The sequence below is a fragment of the Ochotona princeps genome, chromosome 7, assembly GCF_030435755.1.
Source record: "Ochotona princeps isolate mOchPri1 chromosome 7, mOchPri1.hap1, whole genome shotgun sequence".
NCBI classification, from domain to species: domain Eukaryota; kingdom Metazoa; phylum Chordata; class Mammalia; order Lagomorpha; family Ochotonidae; genus Ochotona; species Ochotona princeps.
The window spans coordinates 81,473,639-81,500,615 of NC_080838.1; the positions used below are offsets into that span (position 1 = coordinate 81,473,639).

Genomic DNA, 26,977 nt, shown 5'->3' on the forward strand with positions numbered 1-26,977 from the left:
CCGGCCTCCCCCTCACTGGCCCCACTCTGGAGGTGACTCATCCCGTGTCACTGAGTGCAGTGTGGGTGCAAGCCCGTTGGCAGATGCCTCGAAGAGCTTCAGCTCCTTGGGACACCGTCCCTCGTCCCCACTCCGTTGATGGGGGCTACTGCGTGCTCTACTGGAGTCCCGCTGGCCACCCCCAGGCCCTGGTGACCCCACACTGCTACAGCTTGGGTGCTTCCAAGGAACACTGGCTGGGGCAGAGTGTGGCCAGGCCCGGCCAGATGGGGCGAGGGCACTGGTGGGACTGCTCGCACACGTACCCAGCTGAGCTCCCCTCACACCTCAGGACGGGGCTGCCACACAAGCCTGGCTGCCGTCAGGCCAAACGACAACCTGGAAAGTGCTGAGCTGGTGTCACACACATACACAAGTACCCAGGACTGGCTGTACCACTTTATTTACACTGTGGCCATGTTACAGTGTTCATTCAATATAGAAAAAATATGAATACATTCATAGTATTCCTCTAATTTGGTAATTCCACATTGTCAAATATTGACTGTTTTGACATTGGGTATCCCACCCAATCAGGAAGGAGGGAAGAATGGACTGAGTTCTTGCTGGGTCCTATTGCTCTTTCTTTCCAACCAAGATCCTAATTTTCAGAAGACTTATGATTAAACTGTGTACTAGCTAGGGATTTTTTTAATAGAAACTAATTCTTTCTCCAAGGAACTGCTACAGTAGATAGAGGCCTCGGCGGTCAAGGGCTCAGTCCTGGGAGGATCGCGGTGACCCCTCAGCCCCACAGGGCTGCACATTACCCCCACATGGAGGGTCTGGTTTCTTTAAAATATCCATGTTAAATACAGAATCCATGATTATCTCTTTGGGACATACCTTCATCAAAAGCATCAAACTCACAAAGCTACAAAATACAGTATTTTCCATCACATTTAGTTGTAATGTACACTATGTACAGAGACAGGGTCACCTAGCTTACCTATCATAAAGACTAAACCCAGATGCACAAACAAGTCTTAAAAACCTGAGTCAGGACTTATAAATAGTGCAGAAAATGCAAACGCCAAAAACACGATGCCTCCTATGATTGTCACTGCAAGAGAAGAGGAAGAAGAGGGAGGTTAAAGTGAGCCCAAGTCTGCACCCCAAGAGTGTAAAAGGGACGGAGCTGCTCAGTGCCACATCCCCCGCCCTCCCAGAGCTCTCAGGAGCAGCGCAGCCAGCAGCCAGGACGCCCTTTCAAGCCCACTGGGATCAGCGCAGCTGGCACTGCCGTGTCCACCCAGTGGTCCTAATCTGGTACGATTTTTAAGACCAAAAGTTCCTTGTATTTCCAACCTGACTGAGTGATCAGCTGAGAAAGTGGGCAACAAAAAAGTGCTGAGGCCACCCGTGCTTCCATACCCCACTGCAGGGGCTTCCCGACCCACACTGCCACAGCAGGTTACAGCCAGCGGTCCTGGGTCCTCCAGCGTCAGGAGTGGAAGCATGCTACGCTCACTAGGGCCATGCGCACTTACCGGTTCTCACAGAGATTTTCTGGGCGATCATCCTGCCCCCGATGACGGCCAGCCCTGTGCACAAGCAGTGGCCCACAGTGCCACCCACCGCCACGCCATAGGGGTCCTGGAAGCAGCAAAGGCGCCGTTAACATCAGACTGTGGCTCCAACTGCCATGTGGGGAAGGCGGCTCCAGGGCAGCACGCAAATGGGGATGAACAGAACCTGCCGGGCAGGACTTGGCAGGGCGTTAGTGCTCGGCAACACACACCCGTGGGCCACAAGAGCACACCAGGGAGGGCTCTGGAAGGCCATCCCCAAAGAAGAGTGGAGCTTGAGCAAGGAAGCAGCAGGCAACATGAGAGGGAGCACCTGCAGGTGAGCCTGGGCACCCTCAGGGAACATCCAGTGAGGAAGGCAGGGGCTTGGGCAGGCCAGCAGGGCAGCCCAGGCGAATTGCAGCAGCCCCGTCAGCAAGCAGGAGGACAGCGACAGGCAGGCTGGGACAGAGGGGAGTCCAGGCCACACGTGGGGAAGCAGACTCTGCCAGGCCAGGATGGGCACGGCGCCCCGGAAGGGCGAGCCAAAGGGCAAAGCCAAGTTGCAGAGGGAGGCATGAGCGGGCTGAAGAAGGGCAGGGGCTGTCCCTGCACTGGGGCTGGGGGGAGGGGGACAGGAGAGGGCAGAGGACGGGGCCCAAGCCCCTGCTCCAGGTCACTGCCAGAAGCAGGCAGTCCCTCTCCCAATAGGGACAGCTCAGGGGCCATGACCTGCCACACCAGGATCCCATATGCACACCAGTTTGAGTTCTGGCTGTCCAATTCCCATGCAGTTCCCCGCTTGTGGCCTGAGAAAGCAGCAGGAAACTGCCCAAAGCCTTGGTCCCTGCACCCGCGTGGGATCCCAAGAAGAAGCTCCTGGCTTTGGTGTGGCCCAGCTACCTGGGGAGTGAATCAGTGGATGGAAGGTCTAACTTTTCCAAATACATAACTACACTCAGGGACCGCTCAGGAACACAGGGATGGTCACTCAAAAGCAAGGCTAGGTCCAGCGTGTGGGACCCTCAGCACCCCCCAGCTGCTCTCTGGAACCACAGTGCTCCTGGGGTGCAGAGCCGGCCAGTGGCCTCAGGCCTTGCTCAGGCATCTGCAGAGGCAGGCACTGCTCGGGAGCCTCAGCCCAGTCAGCTGTATGGCGCAGCCGCACACTGTCCCCATGGTCCTTCCTGTGACACCAGATGCAATGTCCATAGCCCTAATCCTCACCAACCACCACAACCACCCTTGCAGCTGGGGGAGTGCCCACCAGTGCACGCCTGGCTGCGGGCTCCAGCACAGGGCCCCTCCGGGAGCGTGTCCCCGAGTGTACCTTCTCGCACTGGATGTGGCAGGTGCCTCCTGGGAACACCAAGCAGGGACTTTCCTCCAGCACCACTCACCTCTCGCGCTGCCAAAACGATGGTAGTGAGCTGAGAGCGGTCACCCCACTCTGCTAGGAAGGTTAGGGTGAGGGCTTGCACGAAAATGGGGGAGATGAAATGCAGCCACCTCTTCTGAGGCATCGCCGGGCTCGTGGCCGCCTCCACGTCTCCTGGGCCGTTTAAGAGTTTGGTTCGTTGGAACTAAAAGATGTGAAAAAAAAAAAAATTAACAGCAAGGAACAAAGCAAGACACCACAGAACCACCCAGCCTCTAAAAGAGCTTCAATTCTACAGGATGCTTTCAGGAGACACTGGAGTCGCGCGGCCTCCCACCCTCTCCCTCCGCCGCCACCAGCTCCTGCCTCCCAGAGGTTATCAGCTCCACTCCGTGTCCTGCACCACGCCGAGCTGCGTCAGCTCAGCTCGAATGGCAGCACAGCAGCCCAGGCCGCGCCCAGACGTGGCTGCTCCCTGATGGTGCTCCAACTTACTTCCTCATCTTTCTTCTTCAGTTCCGCTTGGACTTCTTCCAGCTCCTCCTGGCCCTCGTCTGGGCTCATCTTCAAGCCTTCCCGAAGCATTCTAATGCCAAAGATGGCAAACAACGCCGTGGACACATAGTACGTGTACACCCTGGGGATGACCGTGGTGGCATAGCCAAACAACACTGCAAGGAAACGCAAGTATGGCTCACTAATCAGAGCGCACCACAGCTGACCACAGGCGGCCAGTAAACGGACAAGCAGGAATCAAACCAGCCCCCTTTTCCTAGTCTGAGATGGAGCCCACAGGTCCAGCCAAGGTCTGACACTGTACCAAACAATCCATAGTCCAGCTAGACAGCACTTCCTGTGGACACGTACGGCTAGGTAGGTTCAGAGTCTAGATGAGCCCGAATTCATATATCCCTTCACATTGACGCTCTTTACCTACCCATTGGACACGCCCACTAAGCCAGGACGCACCTGTCACATCTGGGCCCAGGCTCAGCCTGCCCCACTTGTACATCCCACAGGAGTATGTCTCCCTTCCTTATACGAGTTCTCTCCACTGCAGATGGCTCTCGCTCACACGGACCACTCCCAGCATCGCGCTCTGCTGCCCTCTCCCAGCCCACCCAGTTCACAGCCCACTAACATTGGGGTTTCTCTGTGTGGGGTGAATGATGTTTGCACACTCTCCACTATGTAAATCTGTCTCTGCCTGGCACCGTCTCCGCTCAGAATCTCTCTCTTGGCAGGAGGCTCCTGGATCGGAAGCTAACACACTGAACTGGGGCCAGGCCCGCAGAGCCGGGGGCTGGTATCCCACAGGCTGTGCAGGGCCCATCACTGAGAGCAGGCTGCATGGGCACCTCTGGGATGCCAAGCTGCCACAGCATGGTCAGCTTCCAGGGTATATCATCCTTACATATCTTCAGTTTTTACAGTGAAGAGCTGCCACAAGGCTACTGTGAAGCTGGACACTAACTCTGCTACTTCGTAATATTACAAATACCATGAATGCAAAGAACTCCTTGCACATCCAGTAAAAGCATGTCACTCACTCAGGCCCATCTTCTCTGTGGGTTAAACACCAGCCTACCTTTTTATGACACTCAGTTCATACTATGAACCCAATTCCTACTGTAAAAAAGTTGCATCAGTAACATCAACACAATAATAACAGCTTCAGAATGCTGGAGGGCCACTCGATACTGCCATGCAGAAATACAAGCATTTCCTCTGGGCTTCATTACTTTTTTTCTTTTTAATTTTACTTTTTTATTATTACCATCATTTTGTGAGACAGTTCCATAGGCCCTGGGATGCCCCTCCCCGCACTGAGCTCTCCTTTTTCAGTATAGTTCTGCACACACAGTCCTAAGTCCATCACTGCGGGCATGGACAATGGCAGAGTCCAGCATCCTACTGTCAAGACATAGTAAACAGTTTCACTGGGAGTCCATCTTTGGAAGTAGAGATACAGTATCGGGGGAAAGGGGAAGATAAAGGGAGAAGCCCCACCCAGCCTCCCAACCATCTCCTTGTCCCGCCTTTCCTGGCTGCCTCCCTGTGCGGTGCAGCATGGGGTCTTAGAGACCGCACAGACAGCCACAGCCCTCGGTGCCCCCAACCTTGCCCTCCCCGTGGCTCAGCTCCCTTCCCCCAACCCCCGCTCATGGGCCACACTGTGTCCACAGGTGACAGTGGCCCTGAACCAACAGGGGCATAGTCTGAGGGCACTGCTCAAGTGGTTGTTTTTTGTTTTTTGTTTTAATTTTTATTGCAAACTCAGATATATAATACAGAGGAGCGACAGAGAGGAAGATCTTCCGTCCAATGATTCACTCCCCAAGTGAGCGCAACAGGTGGAGCTGATCCGATCTTAAGCCAGGAGCCCAGAGGCCCCTAGAGGTCTCCCACGTGGGTGCAGGGTCCCAAGGCTTTGGGCCATCCTCAACTGCTTTACTAGGCCACAAGCAGGGAGCTGGATGGGAAGTGGGGCTGCTGGGATTAGAACTGGTGATCATATGGGATCCCAGCACGTTCAAGGCGAGGACTTTAGCCACTAGTCCACCACGCAGGGCCCTCAAGTGGTTTTGATAGTTCAACAGTTATGAACTGGTGCTAATCTCTGCACTCCAAGCACGATGAACTCTCTCCAGAATCCACTGGCTGACACACTACACCTTACAGTCTCCGTTTGCTAAGATGTTCACTGCCAATACTTGGCTGTGGTAGTTGATCAATTTGTTCTGTCCTCTATTGTGGCATCAGGTGTCCTCTGCAGGCTCCAATGGAATGCCATATCCTCCATGTGCCCCTGGATACACTGTCCACTGCTCCATCTAAGCCACTGAGGAGGCCCAGCTCTGACACATGCACTCCACGGACAGACCATGGAACCTGCAATTCTTCATCGTTGGGGTTCTTACTCCAGCAGTTCAGTTGGAGGGATCTCCAAGGAAACTCCATCTGAGGTGACTCCGCAGACCTAATTCTTGTGTGTGCTTGCCAGTACAGGGTCTGGCACAGTCCGTCGCTCCAATCAGCCTATGCACATGCTGGTGGTTGCAACTGCTGGGTCAGTTCTGTCTCCAGCCTTGTCTTCTAAACAAACCAATGGTGATGCTGTCCAGCCCGATCCTGCCTACCACACACTCGGCCCTCACGCAAACCAAGGGGAGCTGCAGCCTAGTTAGAGTGACTCCCATAAGCCCCACCAGGCCTGCCCCCTACCCTGGTTCCCGTGCTTGCCAGTATGTACAGCAGACTGGTCCAGTCTGTCCCACATCCCCTCCAACTCTCATACAAGTCAATGGGCATTGAAGCCTAGTTCAACATAACCAGCCCCACTGTCCAGCCCACACACATGCCAGCAGGTGCCATTCTGTCTAGCTACGCCTGCCCCAGACCTGGTTCTCTTGCTCACCAGTGGGAGTGGCAACCCAGAGGGAGGTACCCGCTTTTTCCCAACTGGGCCCACTCCCATTCCTGGGTCATGCACTCTCCAGGTAGTTCTGCAATTTAACTTGACAGAATTAGCCCCCTGTGCCAGCATCTGCCAGCTGGTGCCGCAGTCAAGCCCAACCAAGGGTCATCCACTCTGTCTTGTGTTTGCAACAGTAGGAACAGTCAACCCAATCTTGCTTTTCTCTGATCAAGCTCACATGAGGCCCACAGGTGTTGTAACCCTGCCTGGCCTGCCCTGCCCGCATCACCAATCATGCTCTCCAGTGGGAGATCCACAGGGGAGCCTGATACATTCCCCCTGCCAGCTTTACCCTCTCACCCCCTGGTTCTCACGTGTGCTGCGGCAGAGTCTGGCATGGCCTGCCTCACCTGGGCATTTGCCAGTGGGTGCTGTAGCCTGGCCTGGCCCAGCCCACTCCCTATTCCAGCTCCCACTGGTGTAGGCTACAGTGTAACCCAGCCCAGCTGTCACCCAGTCCCAGCCATAATGTGTACTGGTATGTACTGTAACTAAACTGGGCCTGGCCAACATTCCACTCTGGTGCTTGAATTCGTCAGCAGGTGACATGAACTGGTCCTGCCTAGCCTGCCCCTGACCTGTGCCAAATGCATGCCGGTGGGTACCGTTTCCTGGCCTGGTCTGGGCTGCTCCCTATGATGGTTCTTGAGCTTATCTACAGGCACTGTGTCCCAACACAGGAGTTTCCCAGGCTCCTCCATCAGAACCTCTGCCAATGCCAGATCTCATGAACATTGGTGGGTGCATGGGCCAGCCCTGCTTAGTCCATCTCCTGCCCTAGCAGGAACAGTGGCCTTTCCTGACTGGGCTTCACCCATTCCCTTTCTTACTGCTGATGTTTCAGCCCAGCCAAGCCTAGTCCACACCAAGACATAGCTCACACATGGCTCAGCAGCAGAGACCTAACCTAGCCCGTCCTGTACCTACCTTGGTCCTCACGAGCACCAGGTGTTGCTAGAGTCTAGCCCAGTCCAGTGCGCCCAGGCCCAGTCAACACTTGTGCCAAGGGACACTGCAGTCTAGAATACAGCCCCAAATCCAGCCCCCACATTCACCACACCCCAACCACGGTGTCCCTTTGCTCCCCAACCAGGCCCATTCCCAGCCATAGATATTGCCTGTGCCAGTGGTTGCTCTGACCCAGCTTGGCACAGATCCTCCCATCTTGGCCTTTGCCTTCGGATTCTGTAGCCTGGCCTGCTTCGAGTCCTGACTCTCGCTGGCAGATGCCGGTACCTGGCCCTGCTCAGTCTGCTCTCATCCCTGGCTCATGTAAACCAGTAGGTTTAATAGCCTAGCCAGGCATGACTTGTGCTCCAGCCTGGTTTCTGCTCTTGCTTGTGAGCTAAGGTTTGCTTGGCCCTACCCGGTCCACCCCCTTCCATAACCAACCTACACATTAGCCAACAGGTGGAGCTGCTTTGCCCAACTTGTCTGACCTCCAGGCCTGGACCATGTGATCACCAGTGAGAGCTATGACGCACTAGGGGAGTTTCCCAAGTTCCCCCACTTGGCCCACTCCCAGACTCAGATCTCATACATGCCAGTAGGTGTTAGACCCTTGTCCAGCATATCCTGCCCTCCATCGTGGCCTTGTATGAGCTGGTGAACATTGTGGCCTGGTCCACCCCACACCGTTTTAGGATGCACATGCATGTGAGGCAGCCTAGATCTGCCCAGATTGTTCTCGGTCCCTGTATCTGTGAGTGATGGCAGGTTCCATGGTCACACCTAGCTCAACCCCAACTATTGAGCTAACCAGTGGGGCTTGTATTTCTACGAGTTGGGCCCACACATCCTGCACAGAATCTACCCCCAAACCTGGTTCGTGTGCTGGTTAGTGTCAAGGCCCTGCCTAATATGACCCGTTCCTTGTTCTGACATTCAGTCAAACACTAGGATCTAGCCCTGCTAGACAGGTCTTGGGGCAGGTTTCTAAGCTGTGTCACCCACAGGTCTACAATTAGATTTTACTTATTGTGGCTGGAATATGGCTCTTTGTTTGCAGTCACTTGTGCCACTCCCTCCAACAAGTTCCAGGTCTGGGTTCTTAGGTTAGATTTCCACCATGGTTTCTGTAGCCCCAGCTCCTGGCTCACCACTCTCCACCTCCTGTGATACCAAGCTGAAGCTGCACCGTTGTCTTTACAACCTTTCTCTCACTTCTGGTTTGAGCAGTTCCCAGGATTAGAGAGACACCAGGCGTCCTATGTAGCTAGGTTGTTGGTGATTCTGGTCTTGCTGACCATTAGGTCTGACGGTCACCGGGACCATTTTTGACCCTTATGATGTCAAAGTCAGTATTATTTTCCTGTGGGACCAGTGCAATACACTGAGCTCAATGAGTTTGCTCCCAGCTCAGCACATGCACAGCTCACTGTTGTCCCTGCAGTCTGACTTTGCCACACTGTACAAAATGACGCCTGATATGCTTCTACTAGAGTTCTTGATCTGCTGGCCATCAGGTCTGAGAGCTACCCAGACCTGTCTTGGGTGGAACCTATAGAATGCCACGTCGTTGCAGTTCACTGAGAGAGAAATGAGTTCACTCCGAGCTCAGTGCCTGAGCAGTCCTGCCCCACAGCTCTTGGCTCCCTACAGAAAATGACACACGATATGGCTCTAGGAGGCGGACTGGGCTGTGAAAAATCCACCCTGTTCCCACATTGCTACTCTGTCTCTGCTCCTGGTCAAATCAAACAGACCAGCAGGATGGGCAGTTCTTTGTGTGGGTTCACCTCCTGAGCTCCAGGTGAATGTCCCTTCTCACCTGGTTGCTGGTGGAGTTCCGGCTGCCGGTGGAGTTCAGATCACCGTTCGCTGAATGGCACTGGGGTATCAGTCACTGCAACACCACACCATTGTGTCCGCAAGTCTCCAAGCGCTGTCATTCTGTCCTTTCCAATCTCCTTGAATGCACCCTCTGCTTCACACTAATCTCTGTCTGCTTCAGTATGTCCTTACCCTATTCCACCATCTTGATTCTCCTCAGCTTTTTTTTTTCTTAAAGAATTTTTTTAATTTCAAAGAGTTATAGAGAGGACAAAGAGAGATCTTCCATCTGTTGCTCCTAATGACTGCAGCAGGTGGAGAAGAGCTGAGCCAAACTGATGCCAGGAGCCAGGGGCTTCTTCTAGGTCTCCCCACATGGGTGCACGGGCACAAGCATTTGGTCTTCTGCTGCTTTTCCAGGTTCTAAGCAGGTAGCTGGACTGGAAGTTGAACAGCTAGGACTAAAACTGAGATGTGGTGCTACAGGGTTAGCTTGCTATGCAAGCACACCAGTCCCACTTCACTAGCTTAAAAAAAAAAAAAGTATTTATCTGAGAGGCAGGGAGACAAGGAGAGAAGAGGTTTACTGTTCAAATGGTTGTGCTGCCAGGAGGTGAGAACTCAATCCCGGCCTCCTCCAGGGGGTCAGGGACCCAACTTCCTGACCCATCACCTGTTCCCTCCCAGCATGCACATTAGCAGGAAGCTGGAAGGAAGAGCGCCACCAGGACTCACAGCCAGGCAGCCTAACAGGTGAGACACAGCACCCCACGCAGCACCTTCACCGCGTGGCTCACCAGCTATCCTCAGAAGGTGAGGGCAACACCTAAGCCTCATCGCAAGTTCAACCATACACATAAATATGGCCTACTAACACAAGTTCAACCACACACATAAATATGGCCTACTAACACAAGTTCAACCACATAAATATGCCCTACTAACACCACAAAATCAGAGAGTTTACAATCATGTCAAAAAACATGGCAAACCTGTGCCTACATGTTCACCCCTGAACCATGTGTGCATTTTCACATATGTGGTACATGCAAGGGCATAACTCTCTCTAAATCTGTCCATTGTCAAGGCCAAGAAGTGAATGGGCTCACCCTGTGCCAAGATCTTAGGTTACAGGAGCTCCCCAGGCTCCCCAAGAAATGGTTATTCCAGAGCTGGATAGTCAGTATGGAAGGAGCCTGTCTCAATATCCTGTAGTCCTGAAAATGACGATGATGAGCAAAACCAGGCCATGGCAGCTACCAGGTGATGGGGGCCACCAAGAGCCGTGGGCAACCAAGGCATAGGAGCATCCAGGCAATGGGGGCAACCAAGCCATGGCAGCAACCAGGTGATGGGAGTGTGTCCCAAGGACAGCGGCAAGGCTCTCAGGTTCTCAGCCTCACTTTCTGGCCATTGGGGCCTGGACAACTCCTTCAACAAAGTTACATAATTACAAACCACAGAAAAAGGAACTCCTAGTCCACTAACTACAGGTGTAATCAGACACAGGAGGCCAGCAGGAGGGCTCTGGCCTGCCACATAACTCCAGCGCCCAGTGGTAACCCAGAAGCACTGGCATCACACAGTTACTTGCCATGGAATTAGTGCTGCAGCCACCGTGGGGAGGGGGCGTCCCAAGTGTGCAGGCTCAGCAGCTTGTGTCCCCCCACTCCACTTCCCATGGCTCTCTGCTGCCGTCGGGGAAGCAGCAGAAGATGGCCAAAGCGCCTGGGCCCCTGACATTCATGTGGCTCCTTGTTCTGGTCTGGCCTAGTCCTGGTCGTTGCGGGTATTTGGGGAGTGAACCCAGTAAATAAAACATTTCTCTCTGTCTCTGTAACTTTCAAAAAATACTTGTTTTTAAGTTACTATTACATAAGCATCGAAAAAAGGTTAATAGGATCACAACAGGTTCATGAGGAGGCCTAAGGTGGGGATGACTCAGCTCAGGGGAATCACAAGACTGCCAACATAGGAGGTCTGGACTGACCCAGGGAGAGCAGCAGCCAGAGGGCACACCAGGCAGACATGTGGCCACGCAGGACACAACACAGCAACAGGGCTTTCGGTCCGGGACATGTAACCTCCATCTAATCAAACACCAAGCGAGGAAGAGGTGGTGGAGGGTAGGGAATGATTCCACAACAAAGTTCATGTCCCAAAACACCTAAGAAAAGCAGAGGAGCTGCTGAGGCCAGCATCCCGTGTCCGAGTCCTCACCAGCCCCAGCTGCTGCCCTTCCAATGCAACCTCCTGCTACTCAGAAGACAATGGGGCTGGACCAGGGTGTGAGACCCCATCGCTCTATGGAAGACCCAGGTGGCATTCCTGGATCCCAGTTGCACCTGTTCCAGGCTGTGTGGCCCCAATGCAGCCTCCTGCTACCCGGAAGACAGTGGGGTTGGTCCAGGGTATGAGCCCTCATCGCTCTGTGGAAGGTCCAGGTGGCATTCCTGGCTCCCAGTTGCACCTGCTCAAGGATGTGTGGCCATCTGGAGAGCAAGCCAGTGCACAGAAGAGGAATGACTCTTCCTCCCAAGTAAACAGATCCTAAACTTGAAAACGCCTCCTTGATTCTCCCTCTGCCTGCAGATCACCTAACGGCATGTGGTATTCCTGACACCCCCGTCCTCTCCCTTCCCCCTCTGCCCATGGGACTCACGGCCTCCTTCCTTGGTCCCTGCACCAGCTGCTGGCCTGGAAGCCAGTCCCAGCCGGTCCGCACCCAGGCACTGGCTGGCAGAGCCCACTAAAATGAACATCTCCACGGCCCCCACGATTTCTAACCACGGCCACCTGCGAAAGAGCACAGGAAGCAGCATCTGTTGAATTGCACAATAATCTTATTTTTCCATTTTAAATTTTCGAATTTTATGGTACAATTTTGTAGAGACTGGGATTTCCCCCCACCAAAAAAACTCCCACCCCTCGACTGATTTTCCCCACATTGTCACAGTAGTATAGTCCTTCATGAGCAGTCATGATTCCATCAGTCGAATTGCACAAAAATCTTTTCTCAGTACAACAGGGGACCTTACCGAGCTGTTAGCTGTTAGATCATAAAAAGCCACTCCTGGCAACGGGATGTGGTTTCCGCGTGTAACTCGATGACATCACTAAAGCAGACCCCTCCCCGTGCACGTGTGACATGAAATGTCCCAGCCCTGCACCTACTGAAGGCCACTGATGCCACAGCTTTGCCTCGTGACAGCAATGACACTCACCAGCAACAACCAGCACTCACTGTGAAACAGGCTTCCACTCTAATAAAATGCTTGGATCTGGGTATTAATAATAACTATCATAATCCATTCTTAGGATTTAGAAACATAAAAGTAACTTTCAATTTAAAAACTTGAAAACTTAAAAACCTTCAAAAACTCAATTATATGTATCGTGATTACAAAAAAAAAAAAAAAAAGAATGCCCGCAGAAGCTTGTAAGCAACACCTGAGCACATGCAGGTCAGATCCTGTGAGGCGAGGGACCAAAAGATGTGATGCTGGCAGGGAGCTTCCGTGTGCTGTGTGACGGTGGGGTCACTCCCTAACGGGATCTGGGTCCCAGCGGACCGCTTTTAACACTGCAAACAGTTTTATCTTGCAGTCTCCACTAGACACAGGGTCTAGGTGAGCCCTCCAGTCTGAGAAGCATTGGTGACGTGACGGCGCCTGCGCGTACACTCGGGGCCAACGGGAAGCCAGACGGAGCCGAGGGAGAGGAGCTGTGTGGCGGGGGTGCGGGCAGCCTGGGGCAGCCTGCGAGGGCTCGTGACGGCTGGGAGTGGGGCACACAGGCATGCAGGAGCTCGGGTACAGCCTCCTGCTCATCCCAGGGACAGCAACACGCAGTCCCTTGTTCTGGGTCCCCACTGTTCCTATTTTCAATAATCAACATGTCTCTGAAAACAAAATCATGCTATTCAACGCCAAACATAAATGGTGCTCATTCCTATTTAAAGTGTGAAAAATGATTCAGAATACTCTAACGTGTCTGAGAAGACACCAACATGGACCGGCACCTCGGTGCAGCAGACGGCTGCTGGGCTGTTCACAGCACTGGCCGCCAGCTGGCCATCCTGTAGCAGACGGCTGTGTGTGACACTGACCACCAGCTGGGTACCTGGGAGCCAGCCAGAGAACTGCTCTCCACCCAGTTCCCTGCTAACCCTGTTCCCAGCTAACTGGCTCCAGGCTAACCCAGCTCCCCATTAACCTGGTTCCCCACTAACCCAGCTCCAGGATAACCCGGCTCCCTAATCCAGCTCCCAGCTAACCCGACTCCCGGCTGCCCGGCTCCTGGCTAATCCGGCTCCTGGCTGCTCTGGCTGCCGGCTGACCCGGCTCCCAGCTGCCCCGGCTCCTGGCTAATCCGGCTCCTGGCTGCCCTGGCTGCCCCGGCTCCTGGCTAGCCCAGCTCCCTCTCACGCACACACTGGGAGCAGGGACGGTTCAGGTACGGGACTGCCACTACGCGGGAGACCCCTGGCCCTGCCCGGCCACTGCGGGCATCTGGGAAGTGAACCAGTGCACCAAATCTTTTTTGTCTCTCCCACTCTCTAACTCTGGGTTTCCAAAGAATAACTATATCTTTTTAAAAAAAAAAATGACTTTGATGACGACAATGAAAGCAGGCTGAGGGAAGGGAAGTGAACAGGGGAGCGCTCTATTCAGCTCCTGACAGAGCAGAAGCCTCTGAGGCACTCCAACTGCCCACCGGGAAGCAGGCCGAGTGCAGGGGCAGGGCCGAGTGCAGGGAAAGGGCCCCACGCTCCCAGCTCACCGCGGGTACAGCAGGGCCCCACGCTCCAGCACACCGCAGGCACGGCAGGGCCGAGCGCAGGGAAAGGGCCCCACACTCCAGCACACCACGGGTACGGCAGGACCGAGTGCAGGGAAGGGGCCCCACGCTCCAGCACACCGCAGGCACGGCAGAGCCCCACGCTCCAGCTCACCGCGGGCACGGCAGGGCCCCACGCTCCCAGCTCACCGCGGGTACAGCAGGGCCCCACGCTCCAGCACACCACGGGCACAGCAGGACCGAGTGCAGGGAAGGGGCCCCACGCACACCACTGGCTGGGCATGGAGTCAGCTGTGGCCACAGGTTCAGTGATGCCAGGTGACACTGAGGTCCTACAAACACAACCAGACACTCGGGCAGCCCCATGCCTTCCCACAACAGGGAGGAAGAGCTTCCCAGCACACAGCAGCCTGCAGCCTACTTCGCAATACTGGCTAGCTTCCAAATGCCCTCCAACAGGAATACGTGGGTGCAAAATTTGGTCCTATTTCTAACATATCAAATCTACATAAGCTTGTTTGGATTAAAAAGAGAATAATAGAAACGGACAAACAGCAGGGCCTCTGAGAGGCTCTGGCTCCAGCTTCCTGTCGGGGTGAAGCCAACAGGACTCGGCAGGTGGGTCCCTGTGCCCTGCATGGCAGAGCTGGACGGGTTCCTGGCTCCAGCCTGCCTGGCCCTTTCCACTGAGGGCCAGCAGATGAAAGCTTTGTCTCTGTCTCTGTCTCTCTCTCTGCCTTTTAAAGAGAAAAGAAACTGGTCTCTCACAAAATAAAAATCAGAAATTCTTAGAAATAGATAAACAAGAAGCAAATAAAAATATGTATTGCTACAAATGTCATTTTACAAGTGCAGCTTGGGGACTGGCGCGCCAAGGCAGGTCATGGCACAGCCAGCATCGCCGGCGTCCGCGAGGAACGCCAGTTCAGGCCCAGCTGCTCCATGCTGACCCGGCTCCCCGCTGACGGCCGCAGGAACAGAGCTGCCGACTCCCGTGCAGCCTGCCCAAGCAGGGCCCGCTGCAGCCTTCTGGGGAGTGAAGTAATACATGAAGAAATGCAACATCTCCTTCTTCGTCCCCAGCTTTCTGTCACTCTACCTTTCAGATAGACAAAGCTTTTTTTAAAGTACCATCTGGTTTTTAGAAAGGATACATTAAAACCACTTGTTTACTAGCAGCAAACAAATCCCAGCCTACCTAAAGGCTTGATTCTGCCACACAGCGCCCTCCGCCATTCTGTGTCCTCAACTCAGCAGGTGCAGGAGTGGGACAAGCACTTACCTGACAGGCAGGTCATGAGGCCCAGGGCCAGCATCGCGCCAGCCATCACTGTCAGTCGGTTATAGCGCATGGCCATGATGGCCGCGATGAAGAAGGTCTTGTCACCCAGCTCGGAGACAATGATAACGGATATGGCCGCCACAAACGCATGGATGAACCCCAGGTTCGTCTGCGCGGCTGGGTCTTCTTTATTGGCATGAACTGGTGCTGCTGGGGTAAATCCCTTCTGAAATTAAAAAATAATAAAACAAGTTATTTAAAAGAAATTTTTGAAATTATTTTGCCTGAGACCGAGACTCAGTGTGTGTTTTTCCATTTCTCTCCAACAGGCACCGGTCATGCCAGTCACCTGGAGGACGGCCGGGTAAGGCAGATCCACATGCAGTTCTAGAGCCCACGGACAAGCTGGGTCCACACCTTAAATGACCTTACTTCCTAAGGACGAGTGCTTAGAGGGCTGCTTCTCAGCTGTTTTAATTAGTAACCAGAACCTCCATGTGTTTATCAAACATTCACAAAATGCAAAGCCAAGAGAATTACTGACACTTGGAAGGACAAGCACAGGGCCCAGGAAGCTGAGCAGGGTCCCCAGAGGCTGCAGCAGGAATGAGCTCAAGCCACATCGAGCTGACACAGGCACATCTGGATGGGCCTGCTCAGGGCTAGATACCCCGGAAGGAAAAGCGGCTAACGATCAGCCTGGGCTACCATCAGGCTGGCCAGGGGACAAAGCTCCGCAGGCAAGGAGCACAGCCCAGTGCCGCTGCCCAGCCTGCCGTGGGCGGGCACAGGGCCTGCGCACCACACCTATGGGGGGCTGTGGCCCCCGGAGATCACCCCATCACCCCATGGAAGACACTGGCCAGCTCCTGCGGCCACACCCAGCCTGCAGGCCAAGAGTATATGTTACACACAAGAGGTTATGAAAATTAAAAACAGCAGAAGAGGGAAGGAGAGTGAAGGGGGAGGGGAGAAGGGTAGGAGAAGGAGAGCAGAGGGGGAGGGGGAGGGGAGAGGAGGGCAGGCGAGGAGAAGGGCAGGCGAGGAGAGGGGAGGCAGGAGGGAAGGGAAGGGAAGATTATCTGACAGACCTGATGCAGCCTGCAAAGAGCGGAAGTATTTCCTGTCTGGCCCATCAAACAATCGGCTGCCACACAGACGAGGGATCCAGAGGGACAATCTGCGAGCGGCAGCATGGAAGGCCACAGAGGCGGGGCCGGCAAGGTGTCCGCCAAGGAACCACAGAAGGCCGGAACACTCGGAGCCCTGTCGGAGTCTGGGTCCCAGAGTTTCACCAACAGGATCCGGGCTGAGCAAGCGGCCTGCACTAGTCCTGTCCCAGGAGACACTTGGCCAAGCCTGGAGACAGCGTCCACCGTGACAACTGAGGCAGAACTCCTGCAGCAGCTGCTGGCATCCCACCCGGCCCCGCCCCGCCCCGCAGGACCAGGTGTGACACAAGACCCCAGACAGGGCGGGCCCAGGCATGCTGATACACCCACCCCCAGGATGAACCTGCCGGGGGACGCCATGATGACTGAGACAGCTCTGCCAAGCATGAACCCCAAGCTCCTCCCCACGGCCAGGCAGGAGCACTGACCAGCACCAGCCAACCCAAGCCTCAGAAGTGACACGCAAACAGCAATTTTAACCTCTCTGGTAGCCATACTTTAAAAAGTTATTTTGGGGCACAGCGCAATAGCCTCGTGGCTAATCCTCCCCTTGCACCCACTGAGACCCCACATGCATGCCGCTTCCTATTCCAGCTGCTCCACTTCCCATCCAGCATCCTGCTTGTGGCTTGGGAAGGCAGTGCAGGATGGCCTGTTTGGGACCCGGCACCCGCATGGGAGATCCGGAAGAAGCTCCTGGCTTTGGATTGGCTCAGCTTCCGCCGTTGAGGCCACTTAAGAGAGCGAACCAGTGGATGGAAGAGCTTTCTCTCTGTCTCTCCTCTCTGTATATCTGCCTTTCCAATTAAAAAAAAAAGCTACTATTTATTTTTAAAAGTTATTTTTAATATCCAAAATGCCATTTAAGTTTTAAGTAGTATTTTAAGAACTAAATATCCTTCCTTTCACATTCAGCACTCTCTCTTTTCACACTAAATGTGCAGCTGTGACGCGCCCCTCCCACACCCACGGCTGCCTCGCCTAGCTGTGGCTCAGGGGCCCGACCGGCACACCGCTCTGGCCTGCAGCGTGGGCCACAGGCCTCACCCCATCCCTCTTCCCTACCTCCTCCAACAACCCCACCTGGAGGACCCCAGCCCTGCCACACCCCAGAACCCCACTGCCAGGGACCCGGAGGGGGCAGGCACAGGACAGGACCACTCAAGGAGTGAATCTCTGAGCTGCAAACACATAGAAAGATAATGCGCACATTCCTAATTGGAATACAGAGATCAATGTTCCCAAGTAGGGAACTGACGAAATAAACGATACATCCACAAAACAGAATATTAAGGAGCTGAAAGAGTAAGAATGTTCCACAGATTTGAAAAAATCATGAAAGACATTTTTAAGTGGAGGAAAGTGCAGCAGTCACTGGAAATATGTGTGCGTGTGTATACACACATGACTGTACGTGCAGGCAGACCTCAAGCAACCTGCCAGGGTGTTCCCAGAACCACCACCAGGACAGCCAGCTTTGCTTAAGGGCCAAACAGCAGGCTCGGCTCACAGCCTGGAGGAATGACGGGGATGGCCCTGACAACAGGAGCCTCCCTCCTGGCTTTCCCCCTGCAATGCACCACCTCTGACAACAGCCACTGGGGACCCAGGCCCACAGCTCCTTCCAGGCCCAGGCTGCCTTTCTGCAGGCTGCACAGCGCCACTCCCAGCTCGTGGGCTCACTGGCTGCAGTGGGGTGGGGGAGCCGGCACCTCACAGCTGAGACAGAATCCCTGTGGAGCTCAGCCCGGCCACCTACAGACGGACGTACCTGTCAGGCACAAGCATGCACCTTGTTTCTTAAGGTGCAGAGAAAGGCAATGTCTACAGATGGAAAACCACTGTTTACAGATGCACAAGCCAGACGGGAGCACTCATCAAGCTTCCCAGTACTAGGCTGGTGTGTGACGAAGTCGGTTAAGCTACCACTCGCTGTGCCAACCCCCCATAGAGAGCTGCTTCAAGTCTGGGCTACTCCACTTGCGACCAGCTTCCTGGGAAGGCTGTGAAGACGGCTCATTTGTTCGAGCCCCACCACCCACATGGGAGACCCAAATGGAGTTCCACACTCAGCTTTGGTCTGGCCCAGCCCTGGTGGTGGCAACCAACCGTGCAAGAAAAAGGGGACCCCAGAGTGGAGCAGGGGACAGGAGGAGGCTTGGATCCCAACCCTGGAGACTCCGGGATCCTCACCAAGGACTATCAGTATGAGCACCAAGGACTACATCCCAACTACCAAGGAGACCATAGGAAATTGGAGTGCCTTCGGAGGCCAAGAACTCTGAGGTCATCCACTCCCGTTTGGATCTACCACATGGGATAGAAGAAGCCCAAATCCTTCCTCACAGGATCCAAGGTCATCGCAACAGCCAGGAGCCCTGAGCAGTCCACAGAAACAGAAGAACAGTAAACTTTCTTCGGGACTATGGAGAGGAGCTTTCTCTGGTCCTTACTTAGTTCCAACTTTGGATCCCCACCCTCTCCTGCAATGACCATCAGGGTCGCTCCAGAACCCCCCACTCCGCCAAAAAAAAAATTAGAATAGATAGAGAACAACAAGGAAAGCTTAGAACCACACAGGAAACGGTCAGCATGGACTCACACACACCTTACTAGGTAGGACACAAAGATTAGTTACTCCTCACTAAGATATTGAAGATTTCTCTGCACACCCCTGCTAAAACTGTTCTGCACCTCAATTGTTGACATATGCCTTGTTGGAGTTATAAGCCAGTTTAGACTATCCTAAAATCTGCCAAGTTCAGTAAAAATTATGCTTCAACACTATAAACTGCTAAATACTAAAATGAAAATAGACACAAGACAGCTGAATAGTATCCTATAGCCATTTTAAGGTGTATAGAAGCTGGTTCTGTGTATAAACTAAAACTGAAATGTCAATGAAGTAGTCACAGGATGTGGTTAAGAACCTGCATTTTTTAACATATTAGTTACTCAATACCATGTCAATTAACTCCATAATGATGTAAATTGTTGTTGATGTTATGTTGGGGCTTTTAATTGGTCGGGATGATATTCTGCCAGCTGTGCCTTCAGACCAGAGATGGTTTTCCCAAGAAACCGCTGAATGTATCTGGACAATAAGATGCTGGACTCTATGCTTGGTATACGCCTGCAATGAAAGAATCTCGACTGAATTTGAACTGTAGCACCGCAACAAGGTGGAGGAGTCCACCATGGGGGGGAGGGCACGGGGAGGGTTAGGGGAATCCCAGAGCCTATGAAACTGTGTCATATAATGAAATGTAATCAATAAAAAGGCGGGGGGGGAGAAAAGACACAAAAACCCCAATTGTCCGATACTTGAGAAAGCCAAGAAGCGCAGCATCCTGGAGGGTTAAATGCAGGACAAATGGTAGTGCTCCAGAGCTCGTAACTCAGGGCTGGGTTACTGTCCCCGGCCCGGGGACACAGAGACACTCAAGCCAAACGGGGTGAATCAGCTAGGCTGAGCTCACAGCGTCCAGTGACCGCCAGCCCCCAATGCAGCCTTCAGTAGAGACAGACAGCCTTCTAACATGGAATTTCAACAACAAAAACAAACAGGGCCTTCAGCCAAGAAATGAGGATTAAAACAAAATGGAGTAGCTAATCCCTTAGTTAGAAATTCAGTTTATGATATAAAAGCTAATGTAGCCATGGAGGGTTAGATAAAGGGCTTTTCTTCTTTCCAACTATCAGACCCCTGTGAGCATGAGTGAGCAGACCCCTGTGAGCATGAGTGAGCAGTCAAGAGGCAGTGGCGGGAGGAAGGGAAGCAGCTGTGCAGCAAGCACAGCACCCGTACAAGGCTGGCCGTGGCCACAGCGCCCGTACAAGGCTGACCCGTGGCCACAGCGCCCGTACAAGGCTGGCCGTGACCACAGCACCCATACAAGGCTGACCCGTGGCCACAGCACCCGTACAAGGCTGACCCGTGGCCACAGCGCCCGTACAAGGCTGACCCGTGGCCACAGCGCCCGTACAAGGCTGGCCGTGGCCACAGCGCCCGTACAAGGCTGGCCGTGGCCACAGCGCCCGTACAAGGCTGACCCGTGGCCACAGCGCCCGTACAAGGCTGACCCGTGACCACAGCACCCGTACAAGGCTGGCCGTGGCCACAGCACAGACCCGTGGCTCAGGACGAGCCTGTCCCCTGGCCCGGTGGCAGACACTCGGAGCATGCAGGAGTGTCATTCCGGCACAACACCACAGTAAGGACCACGGTCCTGGTCCCGACCCGGCAGCAGACACTCATCCCTGCCGGAGCTCCAGCAGGCAGCACAGGGCTTATATCACAGGGAAACATTAGTGTTTTCCTCAGAGAAAATGCCACAATTTCAATAATTTAACATCTGAAACCAATTATTTACATCTTCATGACTTGCAATTTAAAAAAAAAAAAAGCTGGACCTGGCGCGACAGCACAGCAGCCAAAGTCCTGCCTTGAACGCGCCAGGATCCCATAGGGACGCCGGTTCTAATCCCGGCAGCTCCACTTCCCATCCAGCTCCCTGCTTGTGACCTGGGAAAGCAGTCGAGGACAGCCCAAAGCCTTGGGACCCTGCACCCGTGTGGGAGACCTGGCAGAAGTTCCAGGCTCCTGGCTTCAGACTGGCTCAGTTTCAGCCATTGTAGCCATTTGGGGAGTGAACCAGCAGATGGAAGATCTTCCTGTCTGTCCTTCTCTGTGTAAATCTGCCTTTCCAATAAAAATCATCAAAATCTTTAAAATCATCAAAATCTTTAAAATCTAAAAATCAAGAAATACATCTTTAAAAACAAAGTTTTCCTCCTTAGAAACTACTCTTTGGAACTTTTATGATCAAGAGAAGGACGGAGATGATACATGAAACCAACATCCATGTGACTGTCGGAACGGCCACACACCTGCAGCAGCGTCTCCACGCACACGAGGGGGCCGGGAGGACGGAGGTGCTTGCCTAAGCAAAGTCCACGGCCTGCCACGAGAACAGGACTGCTGCCCCGCTCCACGAAGCAGCTCAACATGACGATTAAATGAGAGGCCAAGACTTTGTCACTGTTTCATCTTTCCCTTCATGAGTATCGTGTTTTTCAAGTAACTTATTTTTGTTAAGGTTACATGGTGATGCACATTAGAATGTGTATCGGAGGGTGGACGCTTCCTGAGGGATTCCACTCGGGATCCCTATAACCTCTACGGGAGTGCCTCGCGGATCCCAAACCCTTCTCTCCCACGCCAGCTGCCGCTGCCCAGGCGCCCTGGAGGCCGGCGCCCCTTCACTCCACGCAGCCCTCTCGCTGAGGCAGGTGTCTGGGCGTGACCCACAGCTGGAGGGGTCACTCTGCCTTTCCAGTGAACAATTACATTAACAACTTGTAAATTTATTTTTATTTTTGTTAGGCTTTATATTAACAAAATGGTATAAATGTGATTGTTTTGCAATGTATGAACTTGCACACACCTGAAATTTACTAAGTGTATTTAGTGTCACTGATTTTGAAAATTGCTTTAATTATAGAACATCACTAACTAAATCCAGTACATAATGAACCTTTTGTCCTAAGAAGGTAACTGGGAGCAGAGAGCAGGATTTAGGACCGACAGCGTCCCAGCCTGGCAGACTGGAAGCAGAAGAACCACAACTTCATGAAAATGGAAAAAGTTTGAAATAGTCTATGGAAGGCAGTCTCATGGGTGGAAAGTAATAAATAAATGTCAAGACACGGTAAACAAACTCTGGCAACAAAAACTTGAACTGGGTCAGCTACGAATTACACGGCTTTATCTGCAGTATTCCACAGTGGAATGTTCTTGGGGCTTCCAGAATAAACAGAAATCATGACTACCTTTATCAGAGCTGGTCTCCCTCAGCTGCAGGAACTCAGGCTTCTGGTATCACATGCTCTGAGCACAGGAGGAGAACCCAGGGCATCACTGACCAGGAGTGGCAAGGAACGGAGCCCAGCCGTCAACAACCCTCTGTCCCCGGGGTCTGTACACTAGTATTTAATAGTGACCACAGACCCACAGTGAACCCCTCCATCTCAAAGATTTTGTTGTTGTTGTTGTTGGAAAGTCAGATACACAGAGAGGAGAAACAGGAAGATCTTTTATCTGCTGATTCACTCTTCAAGCAGCCACAATGTCCAGAGCGGCACCAAACCAAAGTCAGGAGCTTCTTCGGGGTCTCCCAAGCAGGTGCAGGGTCCCAAGGCCGTCCTCGGCTGCTTTCCCAGGCCACAAGCAGGGAGCTGGATGGGAAGCGGGATCACTAGGATGAGGACCAGTGCCCATATGGGATCCCAGTGCATTCAAGCGAAGACTTTAGCCCCTAGGCCACCTGAACCCCTCCATTTCCTGGGCTTAACACTAAGAAGCACAGCAAGGTGCCAGACCCCTCACTGTGAAGTCCCCAACAAGGCTGACCACCCATTTACAGCCACCTGCCACGCCAATGCCTAGCACCAAAGAGACATTCCCTCTCACACTGCAGCACACACAGGTTAAATGGACGCAGCCTGCCCTCTCAGCACAGGACCACTTGGGGCTGGGAAGCTGGCCACGTGAGCCCTTGCTCCAGGGCCAGGGAACTGCACTCAGCCGCTTCGTACCACCAAGTGGACAGAAAACCAAATGACACTCATCTCATGCAGTCCGGGGGAGGGGAGGGGAGAAGGGGGAAGGAAGTGAGAGGGGGCATGCTTATTTTCTTCTACTTGAAGCAGAGTGGGAGGGGAAGGGAAAGGAGACGTACAGTTCTAGCTGCTGTTACACGTCACCCAGTCCTGAAGCCAGGAGCCTGGAACTCCATCCTGGTCTCCCACCGAGCTACATCAGTAGGGAGCTGGGCCGCAGGAGCCAGGGCTGCACCCAGCAGGGACACGGAGCGCAGGCCAGGGAGACACAGGCAGGGGCTTAGTGCAACCATCGCCACGCCCGGCCCATGGCAAGGATCATGCGACTATGTCTACTGCAACCTGTATTTTGTAAGGCTAGATGTTTTTTTCTAAAATGAATGTTAACAGATACACCTACAACTACCGGTATCTTAAAACTCACAGCACAAGTATGATCTGGAATGAAATGCCTGGAAAGTGACACGTGCTTAACCTTACACACACAAAACCACCTAGCTCAAACTGGTCTTCCTGAAACAAATTTCTGACCGTGAGTTAAGTGCCAACCAGCAAGCAACCAGCACCACGAGTAAAGCTAAGGAACCGGCACTTCGTTTTCAGCAGTGGGCTTCCCCACCTTGGAAGTGACAAGGGTAGTGGGGGCCTCCTGGGCCTGGGGGTGGCAGGGCAGGGCACCACAGGAGCCCACGTCCCCCCCAGCAGCCCCAAGAGCCTGTGGGTCACTGCAGAGCCATCCACATGCCCGGTGCCCCAAGCCTCGCCTGCAGCTCTTTCATCCGGGCATTGATCACTTTGGAGCTGAGCTGCTTTCACAGAATCACAGCTACACAATACGGAATGAACTAAATTTTCTAAACTAACTTCATTAATGAATATGATCACATTTATGTCTGATTTTTCTTAATTTAATGCTTCAGCAACTTAAAAACACAGGGTGAGGGAGGAAGAGAATTTCATGTTTCTAGAATTACATCACAAATCATATTGATGTGTTATAAATAAATTAATTAAAATTTTAAAAATTCTTTTTTTTAAAGATTTATTTATTTTATTACAGCCAGATATACACAGAGAGGAGGAAAGACAGAGAGGAAGACCTTCCGTCCGATGATTCACTCCCCAAGTGAGCCGCAACGGGCCGACGTGCGCCGATCCGAAGCCGGGAACCTGGAACCTCTTCCGGGTCTCCCACACGGGTGCAGGGTCCCAATGCATTGGGTCGTCCTCAACTGCTTTCCCAGACCACAAGCAGGGAGCTGGATGGGAAGTAGAGCTGCCGGGACTAGAATCGGCACCCATATGGGATCCTGGGGCTTTCAAGGCTAGGGCTTTAGCCACTAGGCCAAGCACCCCGGCCCTTAAAAATTCTTTAAAAGGGAGACTGGACACATTCTCTGAAAAGCAGGGTTTCTCCTGAGTTCTTACTTCAGCCAGTTTTTCCATAAAGGCATTGCTAACTGACATCGACCTGAGACCAAATATTTACTCCATCCTGACAAACACCTGGAATAAGCCAGGTCTTAGAAGGCACAGCCTGGTGCTTCAGACACCCTGAGAGCCGGTGAGGGCACACAGGGAGGGCACACAGGGAGGGCACAGAGCAGGACCAGGCAGAGACACCCTGAGAGCCGGTGAGGGCACACAGGGAGGGCACAGAGCAGGACCCGGTAGACACCCTGAGAGCCGGTGAGGGCACAGAGGGAGGGCACAGAGCAGGACCAGGCAGACACCCTGAGAGCAGGTGAGGGCACACAGGGTGGGCACACAGCAGAACCCAGCAGCTTCAAGGACAGACAGGAACAAGAGGACACATCTCCTTGCAGGCTTGCCTGGCACCTGTGCCACCCAGCTCAGAAGAGCCACGGCACACCAAGGGGCTCAGGTGCCCCAAGTGCCTGCTGAGAGCATCTGCCAGGACACACTCCCCTCCCACAACCCGGAAGGGACCGGCGCCCCACCTGCCTGGCAGCTGTCTGAGGACAAATTTGGCTCGGAGAACCTGAACCCTACTGGCAGGCCCAGCTCCCATCCGCGGCTACGTCGCCTTTAACTGCTTCCTGCGAAATGTGTCACTCCCCGAGCAGGACCGCTCCATCCGCAAAGCTCTTAATTCTCAAACCTCCAGCCCAGGGCTGGGGAAAGACCAGGCAGCCGCAAGCAGCCCACCTCCCTGGGAATTCAGAGGACCTAAGGCAGGCTAAGGGGGAAGCCAACAGCTCCCTATGGCCCCCAAGATGGTTATAAACATGCACATACATGGCCCCTGGCAGAAAAAAGTGCCTCCCCTAGCAACAAAGTTACACCGAGAGACTATCCCAGGAAGCAAGCCATCCGAGGGAAGGCCTTACACACAGAACCACCTGCTGGGCCCAGCTGGGACCTGTAGCCTTCAAACCAGGTGTCTGGTCCGGGCTGGTTTAGATATAGTCTTCGCTTGGACAGAGAAGGCAATACAGAGGGCTCTCGAAGTACTTTTTATTTTTTTAAGATCCGTATTTGATCCAGAGAGTGCTGGCTAAGTAGCCTGGAGGAGGGTAGCTGCCAGCGCATCAGGAAGAAACCTAATATCCAACCAGCGGACTTCCACAAAGACAGACTTAGAGGAGGAGGAGCGGGAGGAAGAGGGGGTGGAGGAGGGGAGGGAGCAGCCCAGCCGCAGCCCAGGCAGGCCAGGAGGCCTCCAGCAGGCCGGGAACACATGGTCCGAGCTCAGAGAGGACTAAGAAAGGGGCCAGTCCATCGGCGCCTGATGAGAAACCAGTTCGGCTCTACTTCGTGACACGCACGCCAGATGCGGGGTGCTGGGTGATCCGCCAAGGCCTGGGGCGCCTGGTCCCGTCGAGGACGCACAGGACCCGCCCCCCCCCCCGCGTCCGGCCATCCAGGGCTCGTCCTGGGCCGTGAGAACCGCGGATCTCAGCTCCCGCTGACCGCACTGGCCCTTCCCAGCTGTCCTCGGGTAGGGGGTAAAAAAAACTTTCTGCTCCGGATGGGCCTTCTCAAGTGAACCACCCCCCTCCGCATCTTTCTCGCCAAGGGAGCATCTCAGGACCCCGACTGGCCACTCCCCAGCCCTGCTTCCTGCACCGGGAGCCCGGCGAGCCAGGCCTCTCGGGTGGGAACCCGGGCTTCCCCCCGTCCTCCCAGCCGGGGACCCCGCAAGCAGCCGGGCTCCGCGGCCGCCCGACCCGCTCACCTCGGCCCGGACCGCCTCGAGGCCCTGCACGGCCGCCGGCTGCGGCTGCAGCTGCTGGGCGGGCGCCAGCGGTTCCTTGTTCCGGTGGCTGAAGTCTTCGTCGGGACCGGCCTGCACGCGGGCCGGAGCCCCCAGCAAGAGGAGGAGGAGGAGGAGGAGGAGCGGCCCGGGCGCCGACGCGCGGCCGCTCCCCGGGCCCGCGGCCGCCATCCCCGCCCGCGCGCAGGGCGCCGCCGCACAAGGAAGTGCGGGCCACCGGGGGCCCTCGAGCCTCTCGGACGGCGCGTCCCTCACGCCGAGGGAGCCGCCGGCACCATGCGGGAGGCGCAGGAGAGCGCGTGAGGCGTCGCCGCACCAGCCCGCGTCCTCGGCCCCGCGCCGGCTTCTCCACACCGGCCTCCGCCAACGGCCTCGGCGCCGCCCGGTCCCGCCCGCGGCGGCCTCCCATTGGACAGGCGTCCACTCCGGCGTCGTGACGTCCTCCGACAGGTTGAGGTGCGGCCCGCGCTCCGCCCCGGGCCCCGCGCGCTGGCCAGGTACCGGCGGCGTGGCGCCCCGTGGCGCGCCGTGGGCCGGCCTGTGGGCGCGCCGCTCCCCCGGCGCTTTCTGCCCTCACTGCAGGCCCGCCGTTCCCTACTCTTTGTTGCCTTTCTCGGACGTCCAGTTAGTCGGGGCGCCCCTGGTTACGTGGCATTGTGCCTGAGGGAATGCGGGGATGGGGAGGTCTC

General features: G+C 54.5%; 1 protein-coding gene across 1 annotated transcript; it reads right to left on the bottom strand.

The window, feature by feature from the left end:
* Positions 1-426: 426 nt before the first annotated feature.
* TMEM165 (transmembrane protein 165) lies at positions 427-26,679 on the bottom strand. The gene is made up of 6 exons (XM_012928604.2): positions 26,250-26,679; positions 15,258-15,483; positions 3,421-3,596; positions 2,948-3,130; positions 1,530-1,635; positions 427-1,102 (listed from the first exon to the last, which is right to left on the bottom strand). Exons 1-6 carry the CDS (start codon positions 26,457-26,459, stop codon positions 1,026-1,028), a joined length of 978 nt encoding a protein of 325 aa, XP_012784058.2. The 5' UTR covers positions 26,460-26,679; the 3' UTR covers positions 427-1,025.
* Positions 26,680-26,977: the final 298 nt, after the last annotated feature.

Excerpts from the sequence above, each read along its gene's own strand:
- TMEM165 (XM_012928604.2), bottom strand. The coding sequence starts at position 26,459 with ATGGCGGCCGCGGGCCCGGGGAGCGGCCGCGCGTCGGCGCCCGGGCCG. Across the intron at positions 15,484-26,249 it reads TCGAGGCGGTCCGGGCCGAG|AAGGGATTTACCCCAGCAGC; the intron begins GTGAGCGGGTCG and ends TTTTAATTTCAG. Across the intron at positions 3,131-3,420 it reads TGAAGAAGAAAGATGAGGAA|TTCCAACGAACCAAACTCTT; the intron begins GTAAGTTGGAGC and ends CACATCTTTTAG.